A 26,676-nucleotide genomic window follows, 5' to 3' on the forward strand; every position below is an offset into this window, starting at 1 on the left:
CACCAAGGCTCGCCGCAATCGGCCTGATGGGGGTGCTACAGCGATCAAAAGTACAAAATCACTCATAATTCTGAGTCAAAATTTTGGGGTAGTTAGCATTTTTTAAAAAACCTACTTTTGCTAACTAGTCCTAGGTTTTTGCCCGATTGGAACCAAACCAGTGCAGAAACATTCTCTAAAGAGTTAATATCAATAATGATCAAAAAGGTTGAACTTTCAACTCTCCATTGCAAAGAAACACCAAAACGTTTGAAAGGGGCAGGGTCACCTTTACTAAAAAGGCTATAACTTTTAAACACAATAAGATATCTTTGCCAAACTCACAATGCATATATAAGAATCTGAGGTCACATGAAAAAAGTTGTGGAGCTTGGCCACTTGGTGGAGCTATAAAAAGGAAAAACATAAAAATGGATATAAATACGCAAGTGGCTATAAGGAGATTTACGTATCTTAAAATACATGGCCAAAAACATAGGCCAATGAACTTTGATCACCTGTTACACAAGGTTAACAAAGGTCAATCGGAATGCAACTCAGTGGGCCAGTTTGACTCTCTGCCCTAAAGGTCTGTGAGAAATTTGAAAGAAATTGAACACTGTGGGCATGATCACATTGTTTGAAGGCCGTAAACGATTGTATATTGCATGTTTTTTTTACACATATGCACAATATGTGTATCATACGACAGACCTCCTCATTCCGAACGACTTTGCCTGAAGCACTGCTGTCAATCAAACTGTTTGTTAAAAATGATTGAGAAAATGTAACAAAACACTGCAGTACAATTCTCTGGACTTACTAGGTCAATAATTATAAAAAATGTTTTGAAATGTACCTTTTGGGAAGCCATAACAGGGCCTGTCCAAATATACCTACAAGCCAATAAAGCCGAAATGAAAACTCAAAACTTGGTGAGCACATGCGACAAGTGATTTTAAACAAGTATGCAAAGTTTTAGGGAGATCGGACCACGGCTGGCACTATAACAGTCATAAATGTAAAAAAACCAAACATCATATTTCTATGGCAAATTACCTGTATTTGCCAAAAATGCATTTTAAATAATTGATTTTGGTGGTTACAGGCTTGCTAAATAATATGTAATGTTTTTATATATTTAAAGTGCTTGAACCCTGGTAATCACTTCTTGCGTCTATATTTATTATTATGTTCATTTTTCCTAAAGCATCAGTCATAAGCACTGACTAAAAGCATTAGATAAAGGAAATTAATGTTGTTATTAGGTTATTATTACCTCAACTGCATGACTATTCTGGTAATGTGATGTCAATATGGCAGTGAAACATGATCAATTGACCCACTGCATGTAAAATAAAAGCTTTTTCTGCGAGTCTACATTTCAATGATATTTCTCAAAAGTACTGTTCATTTGCAAAATGTTTTAATTTGCAACATGAGTGCATCTCTATACTTTAAATCCATCATCTGGCCAAAGTAGCTACATCAAAAGGTACAGTGTGCACTGAACTGCTCTGTGAAGGCAGTTCATTGTGCATTGATTTACATATGCTAAGCTTCACTGTTACTTGTAAAGCTGCCCTGCTATTAACATATGCAGAAGCGATGTAAGTGCATGCGTATGCAAAAAATTTGAATTCTGCACATAGCGCGAGTCACACACGCATTCGTAACAATTATGTAGGCTAATTAACAAAATTGTTTATTACACACACACACACACACACACACACACACACACACACACACACACACACACACAAACACTGGATTTTAAGAAAATTGATAACAAATGAGTTAAAGTATTTGAGTAAAGTTATAGTTATAATTCGCGAAAATATTAATTTATTAACACATTTTAACTAATAAACTGAAAAGACTACTTTCATGTGACATTCACATTACTTTAAGTGTTATGTCTCAGCGACTACAGCATCATTCAATGGCACATAACGTTGTTCTGCAAGATTTAAGCGCGTACCTATTCGCAGCATCTCACCACAGCTGGTTGTTTTCCTCCCCTTCCCACTTACCTTTAGGCAAGAGCACTTTTGCTTCAGCGAAATCAGTATCACCCCATTCGATAGAAAACAATATCCTGAGTGAACAGTGTCTGTCAGTCCCTGGATCTCGTGTTAGAGGAGTGACCGTGCTACTGCAGTTTCTCAAGTCGCCACCTCGGCGCAGACCACATGGATACAAGGTTAAGAACACGGCGTTACCATATCATGTACAGTTAGACGTTTCTCATGTACATTAAGACGTTTTTTTTTAATTGCGTAGCTAGTATACATTGTTTCTTTCATTTTTTTCTATGATTGTAGCTTTCTGCAGTTTTTTCTGCAGTCATTCCCTGAGGCAGCTATATCAACAAGGCAAACAACCACACAGATCTGAAACTATGAATGAATCTACTGTACATTCGTGAGGACCAATAACAAATGATTTTCTAAGCTTCATGATATTTGGTTTGATATTTACGCACATCCTCACTTGTTGACATTAGACTAGTCTAGAAGTATAATTTTGTGGATTTTCGAGCATTTTAAATTGTCAGGAGAACTTAAACGTATTTTTATATTAGTACTCTACCAGTCAAAAAGTTTTTGAACATTAAGATGTAAAATGCTTCTGCTCACCAAGACTGCATTTATTTGATCCAAAGTAAAAGCAGTATAGCAAAGCAAAATTTTCAGCATCATTACTCCAGTCTTCAGTGTCACATGATCCTTCAGAAATCATTATAATATTCTTATAAAACAGTTGAGTACAGCATTCTTTGATGAATAGAAAGATCCAAAGATCAGCACCTAAATAAAAAGCTTTTGTAACATTACACACTATTCCATTCCAGCTTGAAGTCAGCATATTTATTTATTTATTTTTTATTTTTTGGGAAATTAAATTTAGAAATTAACATTTTTATTTAGCAAGGGACAATAAAAAAAAGGGACAATAAAGATTTTTAATGTTACAGACAATTTCTATTTCAGATAAATGCTGTTCTTCTGAACTTTATAATTATCAAAGAAACCTGAAGAAATTCTATTTAGCTGTTTTGAACAGAATAATAATAAAAAAAATGATTTTGAGCAGCAAATCAGAATATTAGAGTGATTTCTGAAGAATCATGTAACTGGAGTAATGATGCTAAAAATTCAGCTTTGAAATGACAGGAATAAATTACATTTTGAAATATATTCAAATAGAAAACTCTTATTTTAAATAGTAAAAATATTTTAGAATCTTACTGTTTTGCAGTACTTTGGATCAAATAAATGCAGGCTTGGTGGGCAGAAGAGACTTCTTTAAAAATATAAAATAATAATAATACCTTTATTTTTTAGGCACATTTTAAGGCACTCAATGACATTATACATTATAAATAAATACAAAAATACAAATTACAAAGCTATACAAAACACACAGACACACAAATCAAACAATCAAATAAATAAACAGATAAGTTTTAATCTGAGTTTAAAGCCATACATGTTGAGACAAAAAGAAAGGAAATAAACAAACAAGCAAACACAGAATATCTCATTAGCTGGTTGTATTATTGGTTTTGGACAATAAAAGATAACCGGGAGAAGAAAAAGACAAATATATGCTTTCTTTGCAAATATAGATTTTTTTATTTTTATTTTTTATTTACACACTATAGAAATTTATTTTTTCTTTGCATACCAACAAAATCCTCTGCACAGACAGTGCATATTGAAATTAAAGGTTAAATTTTGTATTTATTATTATTATTATTTTTTTTTTTCTTGGACATAATATATGACCCTGGACCATAAAACCATTCGTAAGTACAGTAGTATGGGTATATTTATATACAATACATTGTTTGCATCAAAATGACAGATTTTTCTTTTATGCCAAAAATCTGGATATTTTGTAAATTTCTCACTGTATATATATCAAAACTTAATTTTTGATTAGTAATATGCATTGCTGAGAACTTAATTTGGACAACTTTAAAGATGATTTTCTTCTTCTTCTTCTTCTTTTTGCACCCTCAGATTCCAGATTTTGAAATAGGTTAAATATTGTCATATTCTAACAAACCATACATCATTGGAAAGCTTATTTATTCAGATCAGACGACAAATCTCAAATAAAAAAAAAATGACACTTATGACTGGTTTTGTGGTTCAGGGTCAAACAATATTATTAATACTGTGTATGCTTTATTTTAAATTATACCATGACATTTTAAAATCTGTAATGCATTGTTTTGTGGTCCAGGGTCATATAGCTATTTTATGTAGCTTTTTAGTTAGTAGCTTTTGGTTTTATTAGGTTATGTCACTGTCAACCCTGTTACATCATAATATTTTAGTAATAGCTGTTTAAAAAGTGTTGGACCCCTTTACTAGAATGCAACTTAATAGATCTATTCTATATAATGACAAAATGTTAGCTACTTAAAGTTAAAAACAAAATACAGGTAAGTGTAGACCTATGTAGCCAAAATACAAATCCGTTTACATTCAAATTCAAAGTTACATTTCTTCATAATTAAAATGTGTTGGTTATACAGATGAAACAGTCACAATATAGAAAGCAGTGTTTCATATTTGGCGCTTTTATTGATGTAAATAAGCGCGTAAAAGATGACGTGCCGCCTACAAATGTGACATATTGGACAAATACAGGGGTGTTATGAAATAAGAACTATATTTCGTTTAATAAAACCACACAATTCAAGACCAAAAATGTTTTTAATAACCAAACGGTGTATGTATTATAATACGGTTTATAAAATTATTCTTGTATTTTATACATTTACCAAACGTAATTGCATAAAGATATTGATCTCCCCCCACGAAAGACATGTAAGGGTCCGGAGCCCGCCGAATCCTCTTTGGCGCTTCTGTACCCTTTTCCTATGAGGCCGGTTGTACGCTAATCTGACAGCCACATAATGCTTAGTTTCTGCTGTAAAATTAATTAAACCAGTTAAAACAATGTCGGAAGACGACTTAAAAGTACCGGAAGAGCTTTTCAAGGACGTGAAGTTCTATGTGGTGGGAGACATTGATCAGAAGGTAACGTTACATTTAACAGTAGTAGGCTATTCATTTAGCCTTTAGGCTAATAGTGGATACTGACTGGAGTTAGCATGAAGGCTAACCCACAGTAACACTCATAACATGATGAAAACTAGAGGATACCACTGGACAAATTGTACTGAATGTTATTCTTAAATACAACAGGCTTTATTTATTCAGGTCGCCCCTTTTTGTATATCTGCTGTTAGCGACAGTCCTGTGTTCAGTATGCTAGCCATTATCATTGACAACAATGCGACACTTTTCACGTTGGGCTCACCTTTGAGTTGTGGTAGCGATTTATTTGCAACTCTGTGAATGATTCTGTGTGTAAACACTTTTTTGCTAAGGTAGCTTGTGTCTTAAATAGGAAGTCGAATAAATGCAATAACGTTAGCATATGTAATAACGTTAGCAGTGTCTTCTGGCTTAATTATAGATTGTGTCATTTGTGTAGTCTTTATTATATTTAAGTTACATTACATTCTTCCATGGTTTTTGTATGGAGTTCCTGATAAAAGCTAACAGAAAGCATATAATGTTTTATTTGATAAATTGACTGTTATGTGACTGATATGGTAATAATCGATTATTGGCATTTGCTGATAGGTTGTACAACTTCTGAAATCTGGAAAAGGAAAAGAAGTGTCTTACAATGCCCTCGCCACCCACATTATAGCAGAAGATGGAGACAATCCAGAGGTCGGCGAATCCAGAGAGGTCTTTGACTTGCCTGTTGTGAAGGTAAACACACCTAATATTGTATTGAACGGTTTAAAAGACATTTACAGTTGGCAACAATTTAGACTGATCTCCTGCCAGTATTAGATGTGAACACTTAGGCCCGGTTTCACAGACAGGGTTTAAATTAAGCCAGGATTAGGCCATAGTTCAATTAGGACATTTAAGTAATTTTTATAAATGTGCTTCGAAAAAAACATTTTTGCTGTGCATCTTTAGACAAAACAAAGGCACTGATATATTTTAAGATCAGTCAGTGCAATTTTCTTTTAGTTGAAACAGCTCAGTCTTACATTTTAGTCTAGGACTAGACTTAAAGGTTGTATCAGCGATTTCTAGCCTAAAACATAAAGTGTCAATTTCAGCTGACCTTTCTTCACGATCCGCTCGCTGCCTGCCCCATAAATTGTCTGTGAAAAAAACGCGTCTCTCTGGTCAGCCTAGGGTCCGAGATATGCCAAAAAAAAACAATCGCCGCTATCAACTATTCAACAGATAAACAAACAGTGTTCCAACCAATCAGCGTCAGGGGTTTGGTGTTGTGGACTTTCCTACTGGTGCAGGGATGTGAGGGAGGCGGAGCGAAAGTCCACAACACCAAACCCCTGACGCTGATTGGTTGGAACACTGTTTGTTTATCTGTGGAAAGGTTGGTAGTGCCGATTGTTTTTTTGGCATATCTTGGACCCTAGGCTGACCAGAGAGACGCGGTTTTTTCACAGACAATTTATGGGGCAGGCAGCGAGCGGATCGTGAAGAAAGGTCAGCTGAAATTGACACTTTATGTTTTAGGCTAGAAATCGCTGATACAACCTTTAAGCCTTGTCTGTGAAACCGGGGGTTAGTGTTATGAATAGAAATGTGCTGCAATGTTTAACAATCATCCTTTGATTTTTTTTTTTTTTTTTTTTTTTAGCCGAGCTGGGTGATCCTGTCTGTCAAATGTGGAGACCTGCTACCGTATCCTTCTATGATTAATGAGTTTGAAAGTCTACAGTTGTCATGTTGTTTTTGCACCCGACATGTCACACATCACCCTAATGCAGCTTTGCAACTGATGACTAGTTAAAGATGAATAGCGTGCTATTTAAATGTTTATTTATCTTGACTGTTAATCAATCAGAGTTACAGGATTTTCCCCAGAGTCAGGACAAGTGTTCTTTGGTGTTACAGCTTGTCTGCCACATGTAAGTTGCGCCTGCATATTCTGCTGATTCATTCAAATCTACATATATATCTACATATCATTGTCAGTCACCAGGATTGATTTTAGTATTTAACAATCTTGTCACTTATATAGCTGTCAGAGGATCTCAACACACTTTGGGCCTTTGTTACATTCTATGGAGGTGACTGTCAACTCCACTTCAACAAGAAATGCACACATCTGGTTGTGCCTGAACCGAAGGGGGTAAGCAAATGTCTGTATGTCTTGTCTTTATGCATATAATCAAGTTAGGTTAGGCTGTTGTGATTTTACTAATACTTTATGCATAGTGCCTCATGAGACATTGTGCATCAATATAAAGTCTTATAGTCCAAAATAAAGTGGGGGAGGTGTGTGAGATCCAGCGGCTCAGTTAAAGTTTATGACTAATAGAGTGCCTTTAACAGCTGCTATCTTGGAGACTCGGTCTGGGTTTACGTCTGTGGGTTGTTTGCTATTGGATCAATTGAGGGATGGAACTGGATTGCTGGTCGTGTTTTATTGGCTCTGTTTTTGAAGTCTGAGTGCCGTTTAAAAAAAAAAAAAAAAGGTCAGTTTTATAACCCGCCATCTTAACCGTCTAGGTTTTCAAAGCCTGCATTTTTATAAGGTACTCCTAGTAACAAATGTCATTGGTATTATCTAGTGAGCATGCAGAAACCTTTCTGATTCAGTTCCTAATATTGAGAAAAGACCTGTGTAATATGAAAAAATAGAATCACTATAGTGTCACAGTCTTCAGTTTCACATGATCCTTCAGAAATCATTTGAATATGCTGATTTGCTGTTTGAGAATTTATTTTGTTGTTATTATTTATTATTAATATTTAAAACAGTTGAGTACACTTTTTCAGGATTCTTTAAATATAGAAAGATCCAAAGATCAGCATTTTTCTAAAATAAAAAGCTTTTGTAACATTATACACTATATTATTTAAAAGCTTGTAATCGGTGTATTTTTTTGGGGGAAAGAAATTATAGAAATTAATACCTTTGTTAAGCAAGGATGATTTAAGTGTTGATAGACATTTATAATGTTACAGAACATTTCTATTTCAGATAAATGCTGTTCTTCTGAATTTTCTATTAATCAAAGAAACCTGAAAAAAAATCTGCTGAGCTGTTTTTAACATATAATTAAAATAAAGAATATTTTGAACGGCAAATCAGAATATTAGAAAGATTTCTGAAGGATCATGTGACTGGAGTAAAATTGTTAGAAATTCAAATAATCAAATCAATTTAAAATCACAGGAATAAATTACATTTTAAAATATATTCCAATAGAAAGCGGTTATTTTAAATTGTAAAAAATATTTTACTGATCAAATAAATGCAGGTTTGGTGAGCAGATAAGACTTTAAAAACATTAAAAATCTTACTGTTCAGAAACTTTTGTCTGGTAGTGTATGAAATAATAATAATAATAATAATAATAATAATAATAATAGCAAACTTAATATGCTATTAATTTGAAATAAAATGTGGAGTATTACAATTTTTATATTTCAGCATGAAATCTAATTAAAAATATAATAAAAATAATACTTTTATTTGACAGCATGGAGCCCTTAAAGCTTCTTTTTTGTTGACAACAGCCATTTTATAAGCGCTTCTCTTTACAAGTTTGGGAAGAAGGTTGGCGTATTTTGCGTTCCCAAGTGCACATTATAAGCAACCAAAACTTGCTGCACATGCAGAAATGAGCAGCATTTACTGTGAAGCACAGCACATGTTTATTTAACCCTTGTGCGTTCAAAAAAAAAGTTACACATAGGTGCAAAATGGACAAAAATGTCCGTGTCCAAAAACTGCCATAAAAATATCATTTATTAATATTTTTTTCCACTTTCACTGATGTTGATTTTTTTTTAACCAGGATCTGTTCTATCCATAGATACCAAACATTCATTAATTTTCAGAATTTTAACCCTTTAAATGCTGGTTTGTTTATATAATGCCACAGGTGTTTTTTTTATGAAAAAATTAAAAATAGTAGTTAATTTCCATATACTAAATGATAAGCAGAATTTTTTTTTTTGCTTATTAGCTTCTTGGGTGTGTCAATGAAGAACAACAACATTCATTTTGAGGCATTTATATTTTTTATGTAGTATCAGATTTAAAAAAAAAAAACTAACACTGAGGCCCATAATGGACAAAAATGTCCATGTCAAAAAACTGTCATAGAAATGTTATATATTAATATTTTTTTTCTACTTTCACTGACTGTTGTTTTTTTTATCAGCATCTCTTCTATTCATAATTACCAAACATTCATTAATTTTCAGAATTGTAATGCTTTAAAAGCTGTTTTCTTTACATAATGCTCACTGTCAGTGCGCAACACCAGCTCCAGAGCTTCCTCTGCTGAGTAACGTCTATTCATCTTGCAAGCAATGAAATGATCAAGCCCTCAAGCACCAAATATGTATAGGTTTTGCTTTGCGAACACCTGTCTGGGCTGTGCGAACACTCAAACTTTGTATAAAATCTACCAGACTAAACAATCAGCATTTTCTTGTGGTGAAAACAAAAACAATGTGTTTAGGGTCTTCTGAACTTCTACATCAAATTCAAGCTCACCTTTTATCTCTGTACAAAAACAATAACAAATAAAAAAGTGCAATTAAGGAATAAGATGTGTGTTTGGGTGAAAAAGAAAAATCCTTAAAGCTCATTAACCTTCTTTGACCTTATTCATAGTTTTGACATGGCCCTATGACCCTGCCAAGGGTGTGACTCATATACATGGAGTGGGATTTTTGATTACCAGTACAATATCATTTCTTTCAAACTAATTACACCCATAAAATTTTCAGTAAACACATGCAAACCACACTCTGACATCCTTACCAACATACCCACACAATTATAGCTGCATTATTTTTCCAACTGACTCTATAATAGACTATAATATGCATAAGCAGAAGACACAAAAAACGAGTATTTCTTTCATATGCCAAATTTGAAAAAAAAAAAAAAATGGCACAATCTAGTAAAAATGTAAAATTTGAAGCCTTGTCGATAGAATGAATGCCTATTAGCAAATATTGCATCATTTTATAGTCAAATGGCCCTGGGTTAAAAAATTGCAGTTTTAATGGGTTTCAATGTGGACATTTTTGTCCTTAAGGTCCTGAGTGTGAGCATTTTTTTTTGTACGGAGGGTAAAATTAATTTTTTGAAGGAAATGAGGGTGAAATATTAAAATTTCAATAGAAATACACACCTGAGCCAAGATGTATGCAGTTGGCATTAACACAGGCACACTTATAACAAAAAAACAAAACTGAAATGGACAAAAATGTCCATAAGGTCGCACAAGGGTTAATTAAATTGCAGCCTTTGTGATTTGATAATCACACTGGGCCATACTGCAATTTCGGTTGTATTTTGATTAGTGTAATTTGTTTCTCATTTGAGCTTCTCTGTCTTTTACAGGCCAAGTATGAATGTGCTTTGCGGCATAGCAACATTAAGATCGTAACTCCAGAATGGATTTTGGACTCTGTAAAAGAAAAGAACAGGAAGGATGAGACTCTATATCACCCACGTCTTACAGTATACGAGGCACCGGAAGAGGAAGGCAGTGACTATGAAAATGAAAGGAGCTCTGAAGGCAGCTACAGTGACAGACGCTCACCTCACAGCCGGCGGTCCAGCCCTACATCGTCCCGCGATGCTTCCCCAGTAGGCAGGCGTAGCCGTTCACCTGCACCAAAACATGAGCGCAAATCAGAGTTGATGTTCGATGACTCTGATGACTCGTCCCCAGAGAAAGAGGACCGCAACTTAAACTGGACCCCTGCTGAGGTGCCACAGCCTGGCCCCGCCAAGCGTCGATTACAGCCTGGCAAAGAAACCGGTTTGATAAATCTCTGTGCCAATGTCCCACCTGTACCTGGAGGCTTTGGGCCGCCAGATACACGGCTGGTCGGCGCAGGTGGAGGTGTGCCTCTAGGGGTGGAGCGATCGGATGTCATGGGTGTATGGAATCCTGCTGCAAGGACTCTGAGGAACATTACTAACAACACAGACACACAACAGCCCTCGCGACCCTCCAATGTGGCACATGTAAGGAGTTTGGTTCTGAATGTAATTTATACTAAAGCAGAAATTCTCCTCAATTTATAATGTAAATAGGGCTGGTTCTATGACTAATTCTAACGTGGGACAATAGAGATTCTGGTATATACACTACCAGTCAAAAGAAGTCACTGCTCACCATCCTGCATTTATTTGATCCAAAGTACAGCAAAAACAGTTAAATATTAAAATTTTTGCGATTTAAAAAAATAAAAAATAAAAATTTTCTATTTTAATATTTTAAAATGTAATTTATTCCTTTTCAAAGCGGATTTTTTAGCATCATTACTTCAGTCACATGATATTTCATTTTTATATTCTGATTTGCTCCTCAAAAAACATTTATTTTCAAATCTGTTGTACCATTATACATGTCTTTATCATCACTTTTGATCAGTTTCTCAACTCAATTTTAGTTTTTGCTGTACTTTGGATCAAATAAGTGTTGGCTTGGTGAGCAGAAGAGACTTCTTTAAAAAACAAAATCTTACTGTTTAAAAACTTTTGACTGGTAGTGTACTCTACTGTTCAAAAGTTTCTGTTTTAATATGTTATGTAAAAATGTTAATTCCTGTGATATCAAAGCTGAATATTTATTTAATTATTCTGTAATCTCAGATCCTCCAGAGTCTTTCAGCCTCCTCTAAAGGTGTGGTGGAGCACCTGGGAAACCAAGGCCAGTCTGGCGTTCCCAGCCAGCTTCAGTTTAATCCGGTTAAGACCCAGCAGCAACTACCGCCAGAAGCACAGCAGCAGTTAATGCAGCAGCAACAGTCACATCAGCTACCACAACAGCAACAACAGCACCCGCAACAAATAGCACAACGGCATCCTATGATGCTGCCACAGGTCATGCAGATGCACCACCATCAGCAGCAGCAACCGCAACAACAACAGCAGCCGCAGCAAGGCTTCCCTCAGATGCCTCAGCAGCCTCATCAATTCTTACAGCAGCAGATGCATCAGCAGATGTATGCACAACAACAACAACAACAACAACAACAGCAGCAGCAGCAGCAACAACAACACGCATTCCCACAGCAACAAATGCGACCACAGCAGCTCCCGAGGCCACCCTTGCAGCAGCAGCAGCAGCAACATGCATTGCAGCAACAGTTGCAGCAGTTACAACAGCAGCATAGGCTCCAGTTGCAGTTGCAACAACAACAACAACAACAACAGCAGCAGCAGCAACAACAGCAGCAGCAGCAACAACAACAACAGCAAAACCAGCAGCAGATGCACCAACAGCATTTGCAGCAGCAGCAGCAACAACATTTCTTACAACAGCAACTCCAACAGCAGCACATGCAACAGCTGCAACAACAGCAGCAAATGCAACAGCAGCATCTGCAGAACCAGCAGTCTCTGCAACATCAGAACCAGCAGGTTACTCCACATGAGACTCAGACCATTCTGCAACCTCCAGTGATGCCTGCGCAGCTGCACCAACTGTTCGGGCACGAGCCAGGCCAAGACAGTAAGTGTAGTGGCATTACAAATAGTTTGTCTTTGTTATTAGGGGTGCACCGATCCGAATCGGCCGATCATGCTTGCACGTTTTGTCAGTAAAGCCGGTTCTGTAATCAGCGGTAAATGCCATCAGGTGCGTGATTTCACGTTGAGCCGTATATACTACACACAGCCGTTGTTTACCGACCGGTGAACAACGGCTGTGTGTAGTATATACGGCTCAACGTGAAATCATGCACCTGATGGCATTTACCGCTGATTACAGAACCGGCTTTACTGACAAAACGCGCAAGTGATCGGCCGATACGGATCGGTGCATCCCTATTTGTTATTGAGATGTACGCGTCTTACAAGATGCCAGGGAATTTAACAGAATGCATTTTTTTTTTCTTCAGTCCCTGAAGAGGGATTTCTGGTTGGCTGTATCTTTGCCATCGCAGACTATCCAGAACAGATGGCTGATAAACAGTTACTGGCCACATGGAAAAGGGTAAGTGACTCCACTGCACCTCAGACAATATTGAATTAGTCACTCTTGAATATAACGTTGTTTTTTTCATACTTGTACTTTAAGAAGAAATGTACAAATTTAGACAGTTTAGAGCAGTGGTTCTCAACCGGGGACCTCAAGATGACATAAAATAAGACAAAACATGCATGAAAATAAGCTATTTTCATTCATTTAAAATGTGGATTTTTAATTTAATGTTTTTCTTTGAAGTACCATGATTCTTGTTGTCTTGAATATGACAATATTTTCTTGAGTTTGATATATGAGCTAGATTAATTTTAGAATTTTAATTCTAAATTAACATTTTCTTATCAAAAAAAAGCAAAAGAAAATTGGCATTATAATATATTTGAAATGAATATACACTTTTTTGAACAGTAAGATTTTTAATGTTTTTTTTTTTTTTGTTAAAGAAGCCTATTCTGCTCACAAAGTCTGTATTTATTTGATCCAAAGTACAGCAAAAGAATTAAATTATGAAGTATTTTTACTGTTTAAAATAACTGTTTTCTATTTGAATATATTATATATTTTAAATGATTAAGTAATGACCCATAATTTTCCATTTATGTTACTAACACATGAAATAGTATTTTCAAATATCAGTAGGAAGATGCATGTTCGAAATCCACTTCTTGAACATCCTGTTAGTTGTTTTTTTTTTTTTTTTTTTTTTCTGGCAGAATGCAAATAAGACATTTGTTATTTTGCACACAGATCATACAGGCAAATGGAGGGACTGTGGACTCTGTTCTCAGCCGTTGTACTCATTTACTTTGTGAGAGTCAAGCCAGCAATACCTATGTCCAGGTAAACATAAAAGCTTGTTTTAAAAAGAAGCATATATTATACATTATCCTTACCGTCTGTTAAACTGCATAGTGGTTTAATTGGTGGGAAAACGTCCTGAATGTTATGTGTGCTTTTTTTTTTTAAGGCTACTTTCAGTCGTGACATTTACTAATGATCTGTTATTAAACTGTTTTTTCCTGTGCCAGGCTCTGAGAGAGGGAAAGCGTTGTGTGACGGCTCACTGGCTTAACACTGTTCTCAAGAAGAAGAGGATGGTTCCCCCTCACAGGACCCTTCATCTTCCCTTCAGCTTCCCTCCAGGGGCCAAGCCCTGCTCGCAGCATGTACGAACCAGTCCTTTCTGTGCAGTGGCTGTGTTCAATAGTTCAACATCATATTAAATTAGGGCTGGGTAAAACTATTGAAATTGTCAGTGTTCATTAGAACAAATTCAATTTTCATTAGAACAGTTTGCCTACTTGTCATTGAATCAGTGGAAATTATTATTATTGCTGTTAATTGTAATTAAAACACTTAAAATGCTGATTTAAGTAAAAAGTAAGAACAAATAGTCAGATTTTAAATAGTCTAATATTTTCTTATTCTTAAAAAAAAATGTACTGATTTTAAATATTCACAATATTTTAAATAATACTTTAGTATTGATAATTACACTACCAGTCAAAGGTTTTTGAACAGTAAGATGTTTAATCTTTTTAAAGAAGTCTCTTTTGCTCACCAGCCCTGCATTTATTTGATACAAAGTACAACAAAAACAGTAACATTTAGAAATATTTGTACTATTAAAAATAAATGTTTTCAATTTAAATACATTTTAAAATGTAATATATTCCTGTGATCAAAACCACATTTTGAAATTGTAGAAATGAATGCTTTTATTCAGCAAGGATTCTTCAAATAGTTCAAAAGTGATTATCTTATTTACAAAAGATTTCTATTTTGGATAAATGCTGTTCTTCTGAACTTTCATTCATCTAAAGGATCATGTGACTGGAATAATGATGCTAAAAATGTAGCTTTAAAATCACAAGAATAAATTACATTTTAAAATGCGTTCAAATAGAAAAGTTATTTTAAATAAAAATATTTCAACATTTGACTTTTTGCTGTACTTTGGATCGAATGAATGAAGGCTTGGTGAGCAGAAAAGATGGCTTTAAAAAACAAAATTCTAACTGTTCAAAACTTTTTTTTTATGAATCAAATTCAATCTAGAAATTACTGCCAACACCCAATCATGTTCACATTTCGTGTTTGTTTTTTGTTGTAACAGATCATTTCTGTGACTGGATTTGTGGACAGTGATCGTGATGACTTGAAGCTCATGGCCTATTTAGCAGGAGCCCGATACACTGGCTATCTATGTCGTAGCAACACTGTGCTCATCTGTAAAGAGTAAGAACCAGTGCAGTCTCCAGTTGTTGCCATTTTTCAACTTGTTGTTCACTTTTGGAGAGTTTTTGCCTTCCAGAAACTGTTAAAAGTTTCTTCTGTAGTAAATCTAGTTTGTTTTCCCCACTGGAAATAGTAAACTGAAAATTTGCAATGCATCTTTGGATTTGTTTTTTACTTTCAGTGGTTGATATTAGTATTTTCTTTTCCCCCTTTTCCGAGACAATTTTATTTTGAATTCCCTTATGAAGCAGTTATTAAAGTTTCTTATAATTGAGCAAATATATTTAAAACAACAAACCACATTAATGTTTTTATATCTTTCTGAAAGCTCAGTCTTATCATTCATATATGCAATGCCCACTCTCTCTATGCTATCAGACCGAGTGGGCTGAAATACGAGAAGGCAAAGGAGTGGAGGATCCCATGTGTGAACGCCCAATGGCTGTGCGACATCCTACTGGGGCACTTTGAAGCTCTGCGGCAAATCCAGCACAGCAGATACTCCCAGTTCAATTTGCCTGAACCGCTGGCACCCAACCCTCATCTTGTGCACAATCTTCTGGGTAAGCTTTATTCCAAACTTCAGCAATGTAATTTTGAGTGATTACGATGCTATGGCTGCCAGATTTCCAAGCCGTCAAGGAGGTAGAACATAATATGCTCTCATTTTTGCGGTCAGGTGCTTGGCGTATTCCTGTGAAGATCTCACCGGAGGTGTTGGCGGTGAGTGGGCTCTCACACGGACACACTCTGATTGCTTGCTCTCTTGTTTGTGATGCTTGAGCCTTGCAGTTAAAGTCCTCAGTGGATACACATGTAACAGCATGTCTGGGCAGAGGACTCACAGTCATCTTTTTTTGTTGTCGCCTCACACAGAGCTTACGTCTGCAGCTGAAACAGAAACAGGCTGATGTTGGCTCGCAGCCGCCCAGCAAGAGGCCCAGGTGAGCTCAAACAGTGAAAGATTGTTGGGACTCTACCATAGAGATACTCTACTAAAAACATCTGTTTGGTTTTAATCATCGTGTGTATTGCGCTGAAGTCATGCGTTTTGAAACATATTAGCTTAAACTTCTGATATATGGTTTTCTGAGCGCACACATCTGAATCACGCGCACAGAAAGTGGCTGTCAAACGGCATGTCAGTACTGAAGTAAGTTCTCTGTAATATACAGTAAATAAATAAATTCACTGCTCTCTTGTTTCTCTGAGGCTGGGAGTCTAAATAGTGTTCCTTGCTCATCAGTGCAGCCAAGACAGAACAGTTAGCATGCTTTGCTTGAACTTTTGGAGTGGTGTTAGAACTGTTACACCGTTGACGCTTGCGAAAACAAAATGACGGCGCCGTGGGTGGAAACGTACAGATCAAGAGTGATAATATAAAAAAAAAATCACGCTTGTTTTTTCACATGCTTGCAGAAAAAAGGCTTACCAAAACAAAGTTACTGAGTTCTTTTTCATATTTTTTGGGTTGGTAGATGCACTGGAAGCCCGATTAATAGCACTTAAACACAGGACAAAAAATGAAATTTGCTTCACATGCTAGCTTATGCATACTTTGGGCTTAAATAGGTGACAAAATGGATAAAAAAAATCATTTTCTGTTCTTTTGCAGGTTAGAAGAGTTGCCAACACCTACTAAAAAGCTTCCTCCCGAGTCCACCCCTTATGTGCTTTTCACAGGTTTCGAACCTCTGCAAGTTCAGCAGTACGTAAAGGTAACTAAACACATGCACACTTTTTGATAAGCAGAGGAGAAAAATTAATGACACTGGCTTAGTTTTAAAAAGTACCTTAAAATGTCTCTAGTCACATTGTGTCTAGCTAGCAGCTTTCAAGGCTGCAGGAAAGCTCTGAAAATGAACATGTTTGTAAAATGGTCATGAGCTCATTTCCTCTGAACTGTTCAAGAGCACTGAGAAATATATTGCTCAATTCAGATGCGCTTCAGTAAGTAACCCTCATGGTGTTCGGCTCGCCCTCTCCTGCATCCTTTTATCCTCTCTTTTATCATCTCTCTCTCTCTCTCTCTCTCTCTCTCTCTCTCTCTCCTCCTTGGCTGCAGAAATTGTATGATCTTGGAGGGGAAGTGGCTGACAGCGCTCAGAAGTGCACTCATCTGGTTGCTAACAAAGTGACAAGAACTGTGAAGTTCCTCACTGCTGTATCTGTAGTCAAGCACATAGTCACTCTGGAATGGCTGGAGGAAAGCTGGAAAAGCCAGAAATTTGTGGGTGAGTCAGTGTGCAGTTTAATTTCTGTTTCAATCGATTATTACTGATGTGTGGACGCTCTGAGGAGCCTTGCTTCATATTCCAGCAAGAATGTTTTGTGATTAAAAAATTAAATATTAATGTTATGTAATGAGAAATCGATTGGAATATAGTTGGTTCTTGACTTCTCAAGCTGTTTCCATAGAAATGGACAAGCAATCTCAACTCACCTCCAACTTGGGTGTTAAGTCAGTTCTATACCGAATGTGGTGATGTGGTACTGCTAATTTTTTTTTGACACCAATGCCAAGCCAACCTGCCACCTGGCAAATATTTTAGGTTTCAAATTTTTCAGACAGGTTTGAAATGATTTTAAATAATTCAAACTGGTTTGAAATTTAACCACTTGTCAGGAATGAGCAAGGAGCAAGAAAACAGCTGAAAGTTTGAGGTTCTGGAAAGAATTTTGGAATCATCAGTCTTGTAGTGTATTTGCCATAAGATCTGATGTAGAATGTTACAACTAATTTACAAAAAGTTTCTGATATAATCTACGTCCTCTAATGTTTTAATCACACCAGTGGCTGTACTTTAAAGGGGTAGTTCACCCAAAAATTACAATTCTGTCATTAATTACTCACCCTCATGTCGTTACAAACCCTTAAGACCTTCTATCACCTTTGGAACACAAATCAAGATATTTTTGATGAAATCCAAGAGCTCTCTGACCTGCATAGACAGCAACGCAACTAACACGTTGAAGGCCCAGAATGGTAGTAAGGACATTGTTAAAATAGTCCATGTGACATCAGTGATTCAACCTTAATTTTATGAAACTATGAGAAATACTTTTTGTGTGCAAAGAAAACAAAAATACAGGGTTCGTACAAGGTGCTTAAAGTACTTAAATTTGACTTTTTGAAATTTAAGGCCTGAAAAACCCTTTGAAAATAGCAGTACTCCTGAAGAGATACTTGAAAAGTTATTGAATTATTGAAAGACAATGTATCTATGAAGTAAGTGTTTAATTTTATCAATAAGCACATATCTTACACATATCAAAATTAAAAAAACGTGTTGTGTAAACATGGCTGAAGCTGCGAAAAGAGGAACAGACAAACCGAATCAATTGAGTGAGTCATTTATGCTGGAACTGCTCCGATTGATTCAAACTCGTGACTTTCGTTTTTGAATTTCGACATTGCTTCAGTGTTAATTTTGACAGCAAATTTTGATTTAGTCCTAGGCATAGTCCTAAAATGCCATTTAGTTTTAGTCATATTTTTGCCATCTGAATTGTTTTAGTTGACTAAATATCCTAAGATTTTAGTCAACTAAATCTTCAGTAGATTTAGTTGGAAAAAATAATCAAATGGATTTAGTTAGTGTAATGCATTTAAGCATTTCTCTAAAATTACTATAGGTTTGATATTAAGGTTTTATTGTGATAGATTCTTCATTCTTTCAAGCAGACATTTATTTATATAAATAAATTTAGATTAATCTTTATTAGGGCTGCTGAAGTGATTTAGTCAAGAGCAGTGAGTGATTCTTTCTTTCTTTTCTTGTCTTTCTTGAGCTATTTCGCAAATGTACTTTTTATTAAACAGTAGAAAACATCCAACCATTAATGCAGTACAGATATAAAAACAAACAAACAAAAAAAAGTATACACAAATACAAATCCCGAAAAGAAAATTAACAGTGGTTTTACTATAGTAAAAGTGTAGCTTCAATTTTTTTTCTATTTTTTATAAGTATATTTTTATTTTTCTATTTCTTTTTTTTAGAATTTTTAGAAAGACATTGATAAGTAAGATTTCTGATTTAAGTAAAATCAAAGTAGTGCTTGAAAAGTCCTTCAATGTCCTGGAATTTCATTTTACAGTATCTGTATGAACCCTGAAAATAACTTTATTCAACAATTTCTTATCTTAATGTTCTTACTACCTTTCTGGTACTTGAATGTGGTAAATACTTTGCTGTCTATGGAGGGTCAAAAAAGCTGATGGCTTTCAACAAAAATATCTTCATTCATGTTTCGAAGATGAACAAAAGTGTTATGGGTTTTGAACGACATGAGGGTGAGTAATTAATGACTGAATTTTCATTTTTAGGTGAACTATCCCTTTAAGAACATTTATATTGGTAGATACAGAGTATTACGCAGCCCTAATACTAATTAGATTTGTTTGCCTTTGTGTTTGCAGATGAGCAGAACTACATGCTGCGAGATGCAGAGGCAGAGGTGCTGTTCTGTTTCAGTCTGGAGGAGTCACTGAAGAGAGCTCATGCGGCTTCACTCTTCAAGGTTAGGAGCTTTGGGATATTTAGAGTTCATCCACTCTATCACTTCCCCACTTTAAATGCATGTACTTGCACTCCAACAGACTTGTTTATGTGACTGTGCAGAACAATAGGCCAAAACAACCATGTATCTCTGCACTGACATGTGGCCTAATTGGATATCACAGAGAAGCGTGTACTCAGTTGTTTTGTTGTTCTTTTACAGGGGAAGTATTTCTATATAACCCCCGGAATCTGTCCAAGCCTCAGCACAATGAAAGTTATAGTTGAGAGTGCCGGAGGGAAAGTGCTGTCCAAGCAGCCCTCCTACCGCAAGATCATGGAGCACAAGCAAAACAAGGTACCCTAATCAGATCCCTAATATAGAGGCGTGTGGGGCTGTTGTATTGATGAGGATGCTGTGTCAGACTCGACTCGCTCACTTAATGAACACCTATTTACAGCCAGCACAGCTGTTCTTTGGATTTTGTGCTCCTTTTGTTTTGTTTGGAATAATTACTCTGAGTCACAATTTGAATTCAATGAAGGCAGTAAAATTATGCTTTTAAAAAACTTATTCCTTTTCAGCAAGGACACATTAAGTTAATCAAAATTACTAATTACATTCATAGTTACTAGAGTTGGGTAAAAAAATATAAATTTCTTGATTTTAATCAATTCTCATTTTCACGAAATGATATTGATTCATAAAACCCAAGAAACGATTAGTTTAGCCTGTTTTCAGTTAATGAACAGAAATTGTAGCACGCCTTTCATCCAATAAATTGCAATAAGCTTTGTTACTTTTGATATGAAACAGTCTCAGATTTTAAATTGTTAATTTTATTACAGTATTCAAAGAATAAATGCCATTTTGGTGCTGTTTAATGTGGAGTGACTGATCGCTGTAGCGCCTCAGTTCAAGAGAAGTAAGAGTGCAAAGCGCACATGAACTAATCGTCTCCTCCGCTTTAATTCCAGTTTCAGCATGAAATAAATGTGAATAAACATTCGAAGATATGTTAAAAGAAAGTCAATCGCACAAAAACATCAATATAACAGCTTCTAAATAATGTCACGTAATATCACATTTACCTCAGAAAAAAATATTCATAAACTTGTTAGTCAGCTAGAAAACTCTAAAGAGAAGCATTTTCTAAATATATGCACCATAACATTCATTATAATTTTTAATGTTCTTCAATGTTTAATTTACATTTGAATAAATCTGTCAAGTTTTTATGACAGCCACTATTTCAGTTTTTGTATTTCAATGTATTGGAGTAGAAATATAATTTTGTAATTGTAACTTTATGATTATGAAAACCTCATTGAGTGTAATTTATGCGTTTTATACAAATCAGTTCATTTTAACCTTCAATACTATAGTAACGTAGTACCAACTGATATTGAATAGAATCGCAAAATCAATCAACTTTTGTTAAATAAATATTCAAAAAATACTAAAAAAAAGTTTCCACAGATGGAAACATTTGTTTATCTGCTTACCCCCAGGGCATCCAAGAAGTAGGTGACTTTGTTTCCTCAGCAGAACACAAACGAAGATTTTTAACGAAAACCGGTGCAGTCTGCCAGCCAAATAATGGACGTGGATGGGCACCTTTAAAAGTAAACAAAAACATGCACAGACAAATCCAAATTACACCCTGCAGCTCGTGACGATACATTTATGTCCTAAGACACAAAACAATCGTTTTTTGCGAGAAACTGAACAGTATTTATATCATTTTTTTTATACCTTTGATACACAGTCAGTCCTGAGCACGAGCTTGTCATCCGGATCGTTACACATGTACGCACTCTGGCGTAGTATACGCAAACACCGGAAAAGCGATCTGTCGTGTATATACAACACTTGTTTACACCGTGCACCGAGATTGTGGGTATAGCGGCTATTCAAAATGGTAATTACTTGCGCTTATCCTGATTGATTAAACCAATTTAAAGCTAAAAGATTACGTTTGCTTGCGCAAACTCATCCGGGACTTTTCACCGATTTTCCCCTTACGGTGTTTGCGTATTCTACGCCAGAGCGCGTGCACATGTAACGATCCGGATGACAAGCTCGTGCTCAGGACAGATAGACGTGGCTGTGTATCAAAGGTAAAAAATGATATAAATACTGTTCAGTTTCTCGCAAAAAGCGATCGTTTCGTGTCTTAAGACATCAATGTATCGTCATGAGCTGCAGGGTGTAATTTGGATTTGTCTGTGCATGTTTTTGTTTACTTTTAAAGGTCTGGTGCCCATCCACTGCCATTATTTGGCTGACAGACTGCACCGGTTTTCGTTAAAAATCTTCGTTTGTGTTCTTCTGAGGAAACAAAGTCACCTACATCTTGGATGCCCTGGTGGTAAGCAGATAAACATAAAATTTTCATTTTTGGGTGAACTATCCCTTTAAGGTCAAAAGTTCACATACACCTTGCGGAATCTGCAAAATGCTAAGTATTTTACCAAAATAAGAGGGAACATACAAAATGCATGTTGTTTTTTAAATTTAGTACTGACCTGAAGGAGATAAAATAAGAAAAAAAAAGAGAGAGAAAAATAACAAAATTGATTTATTTTTAAGTTCCAAAATTTACACCCACTTAATGTGTCATTTTTCCTTCTGAAGCATCAGTGAGCATTTGAACCTTCTGTAGTAGTTGCATATGAGTCCCTCAATTGTCCTCCTTGTGAAAAGATGGATCTCAAAATCATAGTCATTGTTGGTAAGGGTTCAAATACACAAAAATTCTGAAAAACCAAAGGACCTGAAGGATTTTTCTGAAGAACAGCGGGCAGTTGAACAGTTCAGGACAAACAAGGGACTCATGAACAACTATCACCAAACAAAAAAAAAAAATAAAAAATTCAACACCGTATTAAGAATCAAGTGTATGTAAACTTTTGAACAGGGTAATTTTATCAATTCAACTATTATTTTCTCTTGTGGACTATATGTAAACGTCTTTTATGTGAAGCCTCTTATTCAGGTCAGTACTAAATAAAAAATAACATGCATTTTGTATGATCCCTTTTAATTTAGTAAAATAATTAACATTTTGCAGATTCTGCAAGGTGTATGTAAACTGTTAAACCTCAACTGTATTTTTGAATGGTAGTGTGTAATTAATAGATGCAATAACTAGAGATGCACCGATCTGGATTTTGGGGGCCGATCACCGATCACCGATCACCAAAAGCAGTATCTGCCGATCCCGATATTACCGATCACAGCGTCAAATCCATAAATTCTTCAATATTGTTGTCCCATGTACAAACATTGACATTGTATTATTAGTATAAAAAGTAGGAAATGAGAAAGTATCATGAATTGACCAGTTTTATTGCAGGCTGAGGCAAATTTCAATATTGAACACTCTCAAGACTCTCATAGACAACTTGGACTCAGCTTACATAGAGTAAGTGTTGCTTACTATCTTAAACTGTCTTTTGGCAGTAATTATGTACAACACAACATTTCACTCTTTTAGAGCTGACACAATTTGTAAACTATGAACCTTAGTTTTTCTGTGGAAAAAGTTAAATCTAATAAAAGAGTTAAATCTTAAAATAAAAAAATGATTATTTGCAAAATACACATGTGCACCATAATAAACATTTAACTCTCAGGAGGCTCTTTCTTAAAATCACAATTTAGAGTTTAGCAACAAGCTTTTTGTGGAAAAATAAAATAAATATGCCATACATATGCATATACACATACATATACATATACAGGGTGCAATTTGTGAAAAAAAACAGAAGGGGGGATGCTTTTAGAAACTTTTTTTTTCTCTCTCCATAGGGAGAGGTTGACCAAACTGTTACTGTAATCTGTTAACAACGCGCATTATACCCGTCTTTTTAGGCAAGAACCAGATAATGAGTGTCAGGTCATGAATTTTTTTTAATATGACAGAAGCTGTATTATGTGATCACAATTTAATAAAAACATTGTATTAATAGTAATGGTTTAATTTCAAACAACGAATACATTTTATAGAGAAGGTGAGCAAAGTATCAACGGAGCTTTTTGGAAACTCAGAATCAGTAAACCACTGCGTCGCAAAAAGATTCACTGTTTTGAAGCGCTCCAATCGGATCGCGAATCATTTGATTCAGTACGTTCAACTTCAAAGCGCGTATGGCGAATCATTTGATTTAGACGACTTTAAAGCGCGTATTGCAAATAATTTGATTTAGATCGGGACGTAGGAGCGGCTTCGCGGGACGTTTTATCCCCACCGTGGATAAAAATAATTCAGCAGAGGCAGGGATGCATAGACCAGAGGGGAGGAAATCCCCTCACCGGCGACGTCATCTTCAGTGTTAATGCGTTGTAGAGACAAAGAGTACTTCTATACTCTTTGGTAGAGACAGCCACGCCCATTAGGAGACCCTAGTCTGAGAAGTGGGAATGCGTGCTCTGGCGGCTGTTTGTTGTTGTAAACGTCATCTGATCGGCCTGCTCTGATCTATTTTGAGAACTCCGATCAAAACCGATAGCGCCCCTATCGGTCGATTGCGATCGGATGCCGATCGATCGGTGCATCTCTAGCAATAACGATTATTTCTATTTCTACAAATGTTCTTTGACAAATCTGTCATTAACTACAGCCTAAGCATGCTTTGAACTACATGTAAGAGCTGATTTAAAATGATAATAGTTGGTTCTGTTGCTGTTTGTCTGTGTAATAGTATCTGACACTCTTATGTAAATTATGTTTGTTTTAGAATTTACCGGAGATCATTTTAATAACCTGTGAAAATGACTCCCATCTGTGTCGAGAGTACTTCCTGAAGAACATCGGTAAGAGGGCACATCCTTCAGGCCCAGTTCCCATCTCACTGTATAATACAAAACCACTGTAGTATGAAAATGTAACATGTGTACACACTTCAATCAGCCATCATTCAAGCACAATCTAATGATTTTTTGATGATGTCTTTATTTTTCAGATGTTTACACTGCTGAGCTCATTTTGACGGGGGTGTTGACTCAGACCTTGGATTATGAATCATATCCTTTTAAAATGCATGCAAGATTTAACAGACACGTGAAAAACAATCACTTCTGAACCAATTACTGATGTTCGTACGTTGTTACACATTTTAACGCATTTGTTGATTTATGTTTTGTATGTTTTGTTATGCTCCTTAACAGTCTCACATATAAATTCACATGATGTCCTTGTAAGGACATGAATATTATATGACTGCTGGTGCCCTGTTCTGGATCAACGCTAAAGGTTACTTTTTATTAAATTTTACTGTACAGTCATGTTATATTTCAATGTTTGTATTTTATTACTTGATTTAATAAATAATTTGTTACCAGTTTTGTAAACAAAGTAACAGTGACACTAAATAAATTACTGTTATTTGTAACGATTGTTTTAAATGAAGGCAAAGCTATGTTTTTACTGTGATTAAATGTTTGCCCCTTTTATGGTTTTGGAATAAAATCTAAATATGATTGTGATTTGAATAATGAATCTGATTTGATTCTTGCATTTACAGACATTTCTGGAGTCTGCTTGAACTAGGACTGACTAACGATTATTTTGGTAATTGAGTAACTGGTCGATTATTCTAAAGATTAATCGAGTTATAATACACTTTGATATAATAAAAATAGATCTAAGCAAACAATTGTCTTTAAAATGACTTGCATAATAGCAATGAGGCAACAATAATTGGTCAAGAATTTGGCCATTTCTTTACTCAAGAGTGAGGGTTTGAGCTTTTATTTTGAAATTGCGACGAACAGTTAGCATATTGAGAAAGATATTGATGTATTCTAATGATGGTTTATGAATGATTTACCTTACAAATCTCATATATTTATTTAATTAAATCATAGTGTTTATGAATTCACAATAGTATTATGCTTTATTATGATTTTTAAATGGGTTCTATACATCCATTGATATACTATACAATATTATAATCAAATACTCAAGTTGAATCGACGAATCGTGACAGCCCTAGCTTGAACTTTGAGTAGTATTTATAAATGCCAGTTCTAGAAGAAATAATGATTTCCTAAATAAGACCCTTTATTCTATCTAAACCAAAAAAAATGCACTAAAATATTAAAAATACTGCCAGGTTTGGCAGGTCACAAAACGTATTTACCCAATGACAATCATGTCATCTCACCGATGCTTTTGGGAGTACACAGGGTACTCTGTTCTCATTGAGGCATATTTCTCTTAAAAGCATTATTCCTGATAGACAAAATTCAATTAAATGCTAATGAAGTGTTAGAGTACTTACCGGTGGAAGGCAATTGTGTGCTGTCAGACAGTTCGCCTGGGGTGATCCCATGGCTCCTGAGCTGGGTTGTGGAGTGGAGCTGGCAGTAATGCCCTCTAAAATGGGATAAATTAAAACTTACCCAGCCAAGGTCATGTGCCAGAAATGCAACAGGGGAAACAATAGGTGGTTCACCCAGAGCTTCAGATCACCCACTCAAGTGTGGAAATATCGATCGACGCATCTGCGCTGAGAGTGTCTTCACGATGCTTTTGTTTCGGTGTCTAACATACTGCATGAGGGAATGCTTACAACTCTATATTCTTTTGCAAACCTCATACATCAGCTACAAAAACCTTGAATCTATTGTTGTGAATGTGTTTTACTTAACACATTAATTCAGTTCTGTGATGACAAAATGTGTTTTTAATCATAGGTTATCTGGTTAAGTTACTGTAAATAGGCTCTAACAGAAGAGCGACAAGCATAAACGTGAGGAATTTTAAGCAAACAGCAGTAGCTTGAATAGCTATCGCAGCCTTCCTAATATCCTATCCAACTGACGCTCTTGTTAATTGCGACAAATTAAAAATGCAAATTAGTGACCAGATCTTTGATTAACTTACACAAGTTCCT

The 26,676-nt window shown here is 35.5% G+C and overlaps 1 protein-coding gene across 1 annotated transcript; it reads left to right on the forward strand.

The window, feature by feature from the left end:
* The first annotated feature begins 4,883 nt into the window (after positions 1–4,883).
* Positions 4,884–25,277, forward strand: paxip1 (PAX interacting (with transcription-activation domain) protein 1). The gene is made up of 21 exons (XM_073848946.1): positions 4,884–5,039; positions 5,652–5,786; positions 6,700–6,743; positions 6,907–6,970; positions 7,084–7,194; positions 10,435–11,067; positions 11,698–12,559; positions 12,948–13,042; positions 13,781–13,873; positions 14,062–14,199; positions 15,150–15,271; positions 15,650–15,834; positions 15,951–15,994; positions 16,148–16,215; positions 16,887–16,989; positions 17,337–17,505; positions 19,695–19,795; positions 19,997–20,131; positions 24,517–24,592; positions 24,742–24,801; positions 24,952–25,277. The coding sequence occupies exons 1-21, from the start codon at positions 4,959–4,961 to the stop codon at positions 24,966–24,968; spliced, it is 3,336 nt and encodes a 1,111-aa protein (XP_073705047.1). The 5' UTR covers positions 4,884–4,958; the 3' UTR covers positions 24,969–25,277.
* Positions 25,278–26,676: the final 1,399 nt, after the last annotated feature.

The sequence above is a fragment of the Garra rufa genome, chromosome 10, assembly GCF_049309525.1.
Source record: "Garra rufa chromosome 10, GarRuf1.0, whole genome shotgun sequence".
NCBI lineage: Eukaryota > Metazoa > Chordata > Actinopteri > Cypriniformes > Cyprinidae > Garra > Garra rufa.

Bases quoted from the DNA above. Each gene is read 5' to 3' on its own strand.
- paxip1 (XM_073848946.1), top strand. From the start codon at position 4,959: ATGTCGGAAGACGACTTAAAAGTACCGGAAGAGCTTTTCAAGGACGTG. The intron at 15,272-15,649 runs GTAAGAACCAGT...CTATGCTATCAG, and splicing joins ACTGTGCTCATCTGTAAAGA to ACCGAGTGGGCTGAAATACG. The intron at 20,132-24,516 runs GTACCCTAATCA...TGTTTGTTTTAG, and splicing joins TGGAGCACAAGCAAAACAAG to AATTTACCGGAGATCATTTT.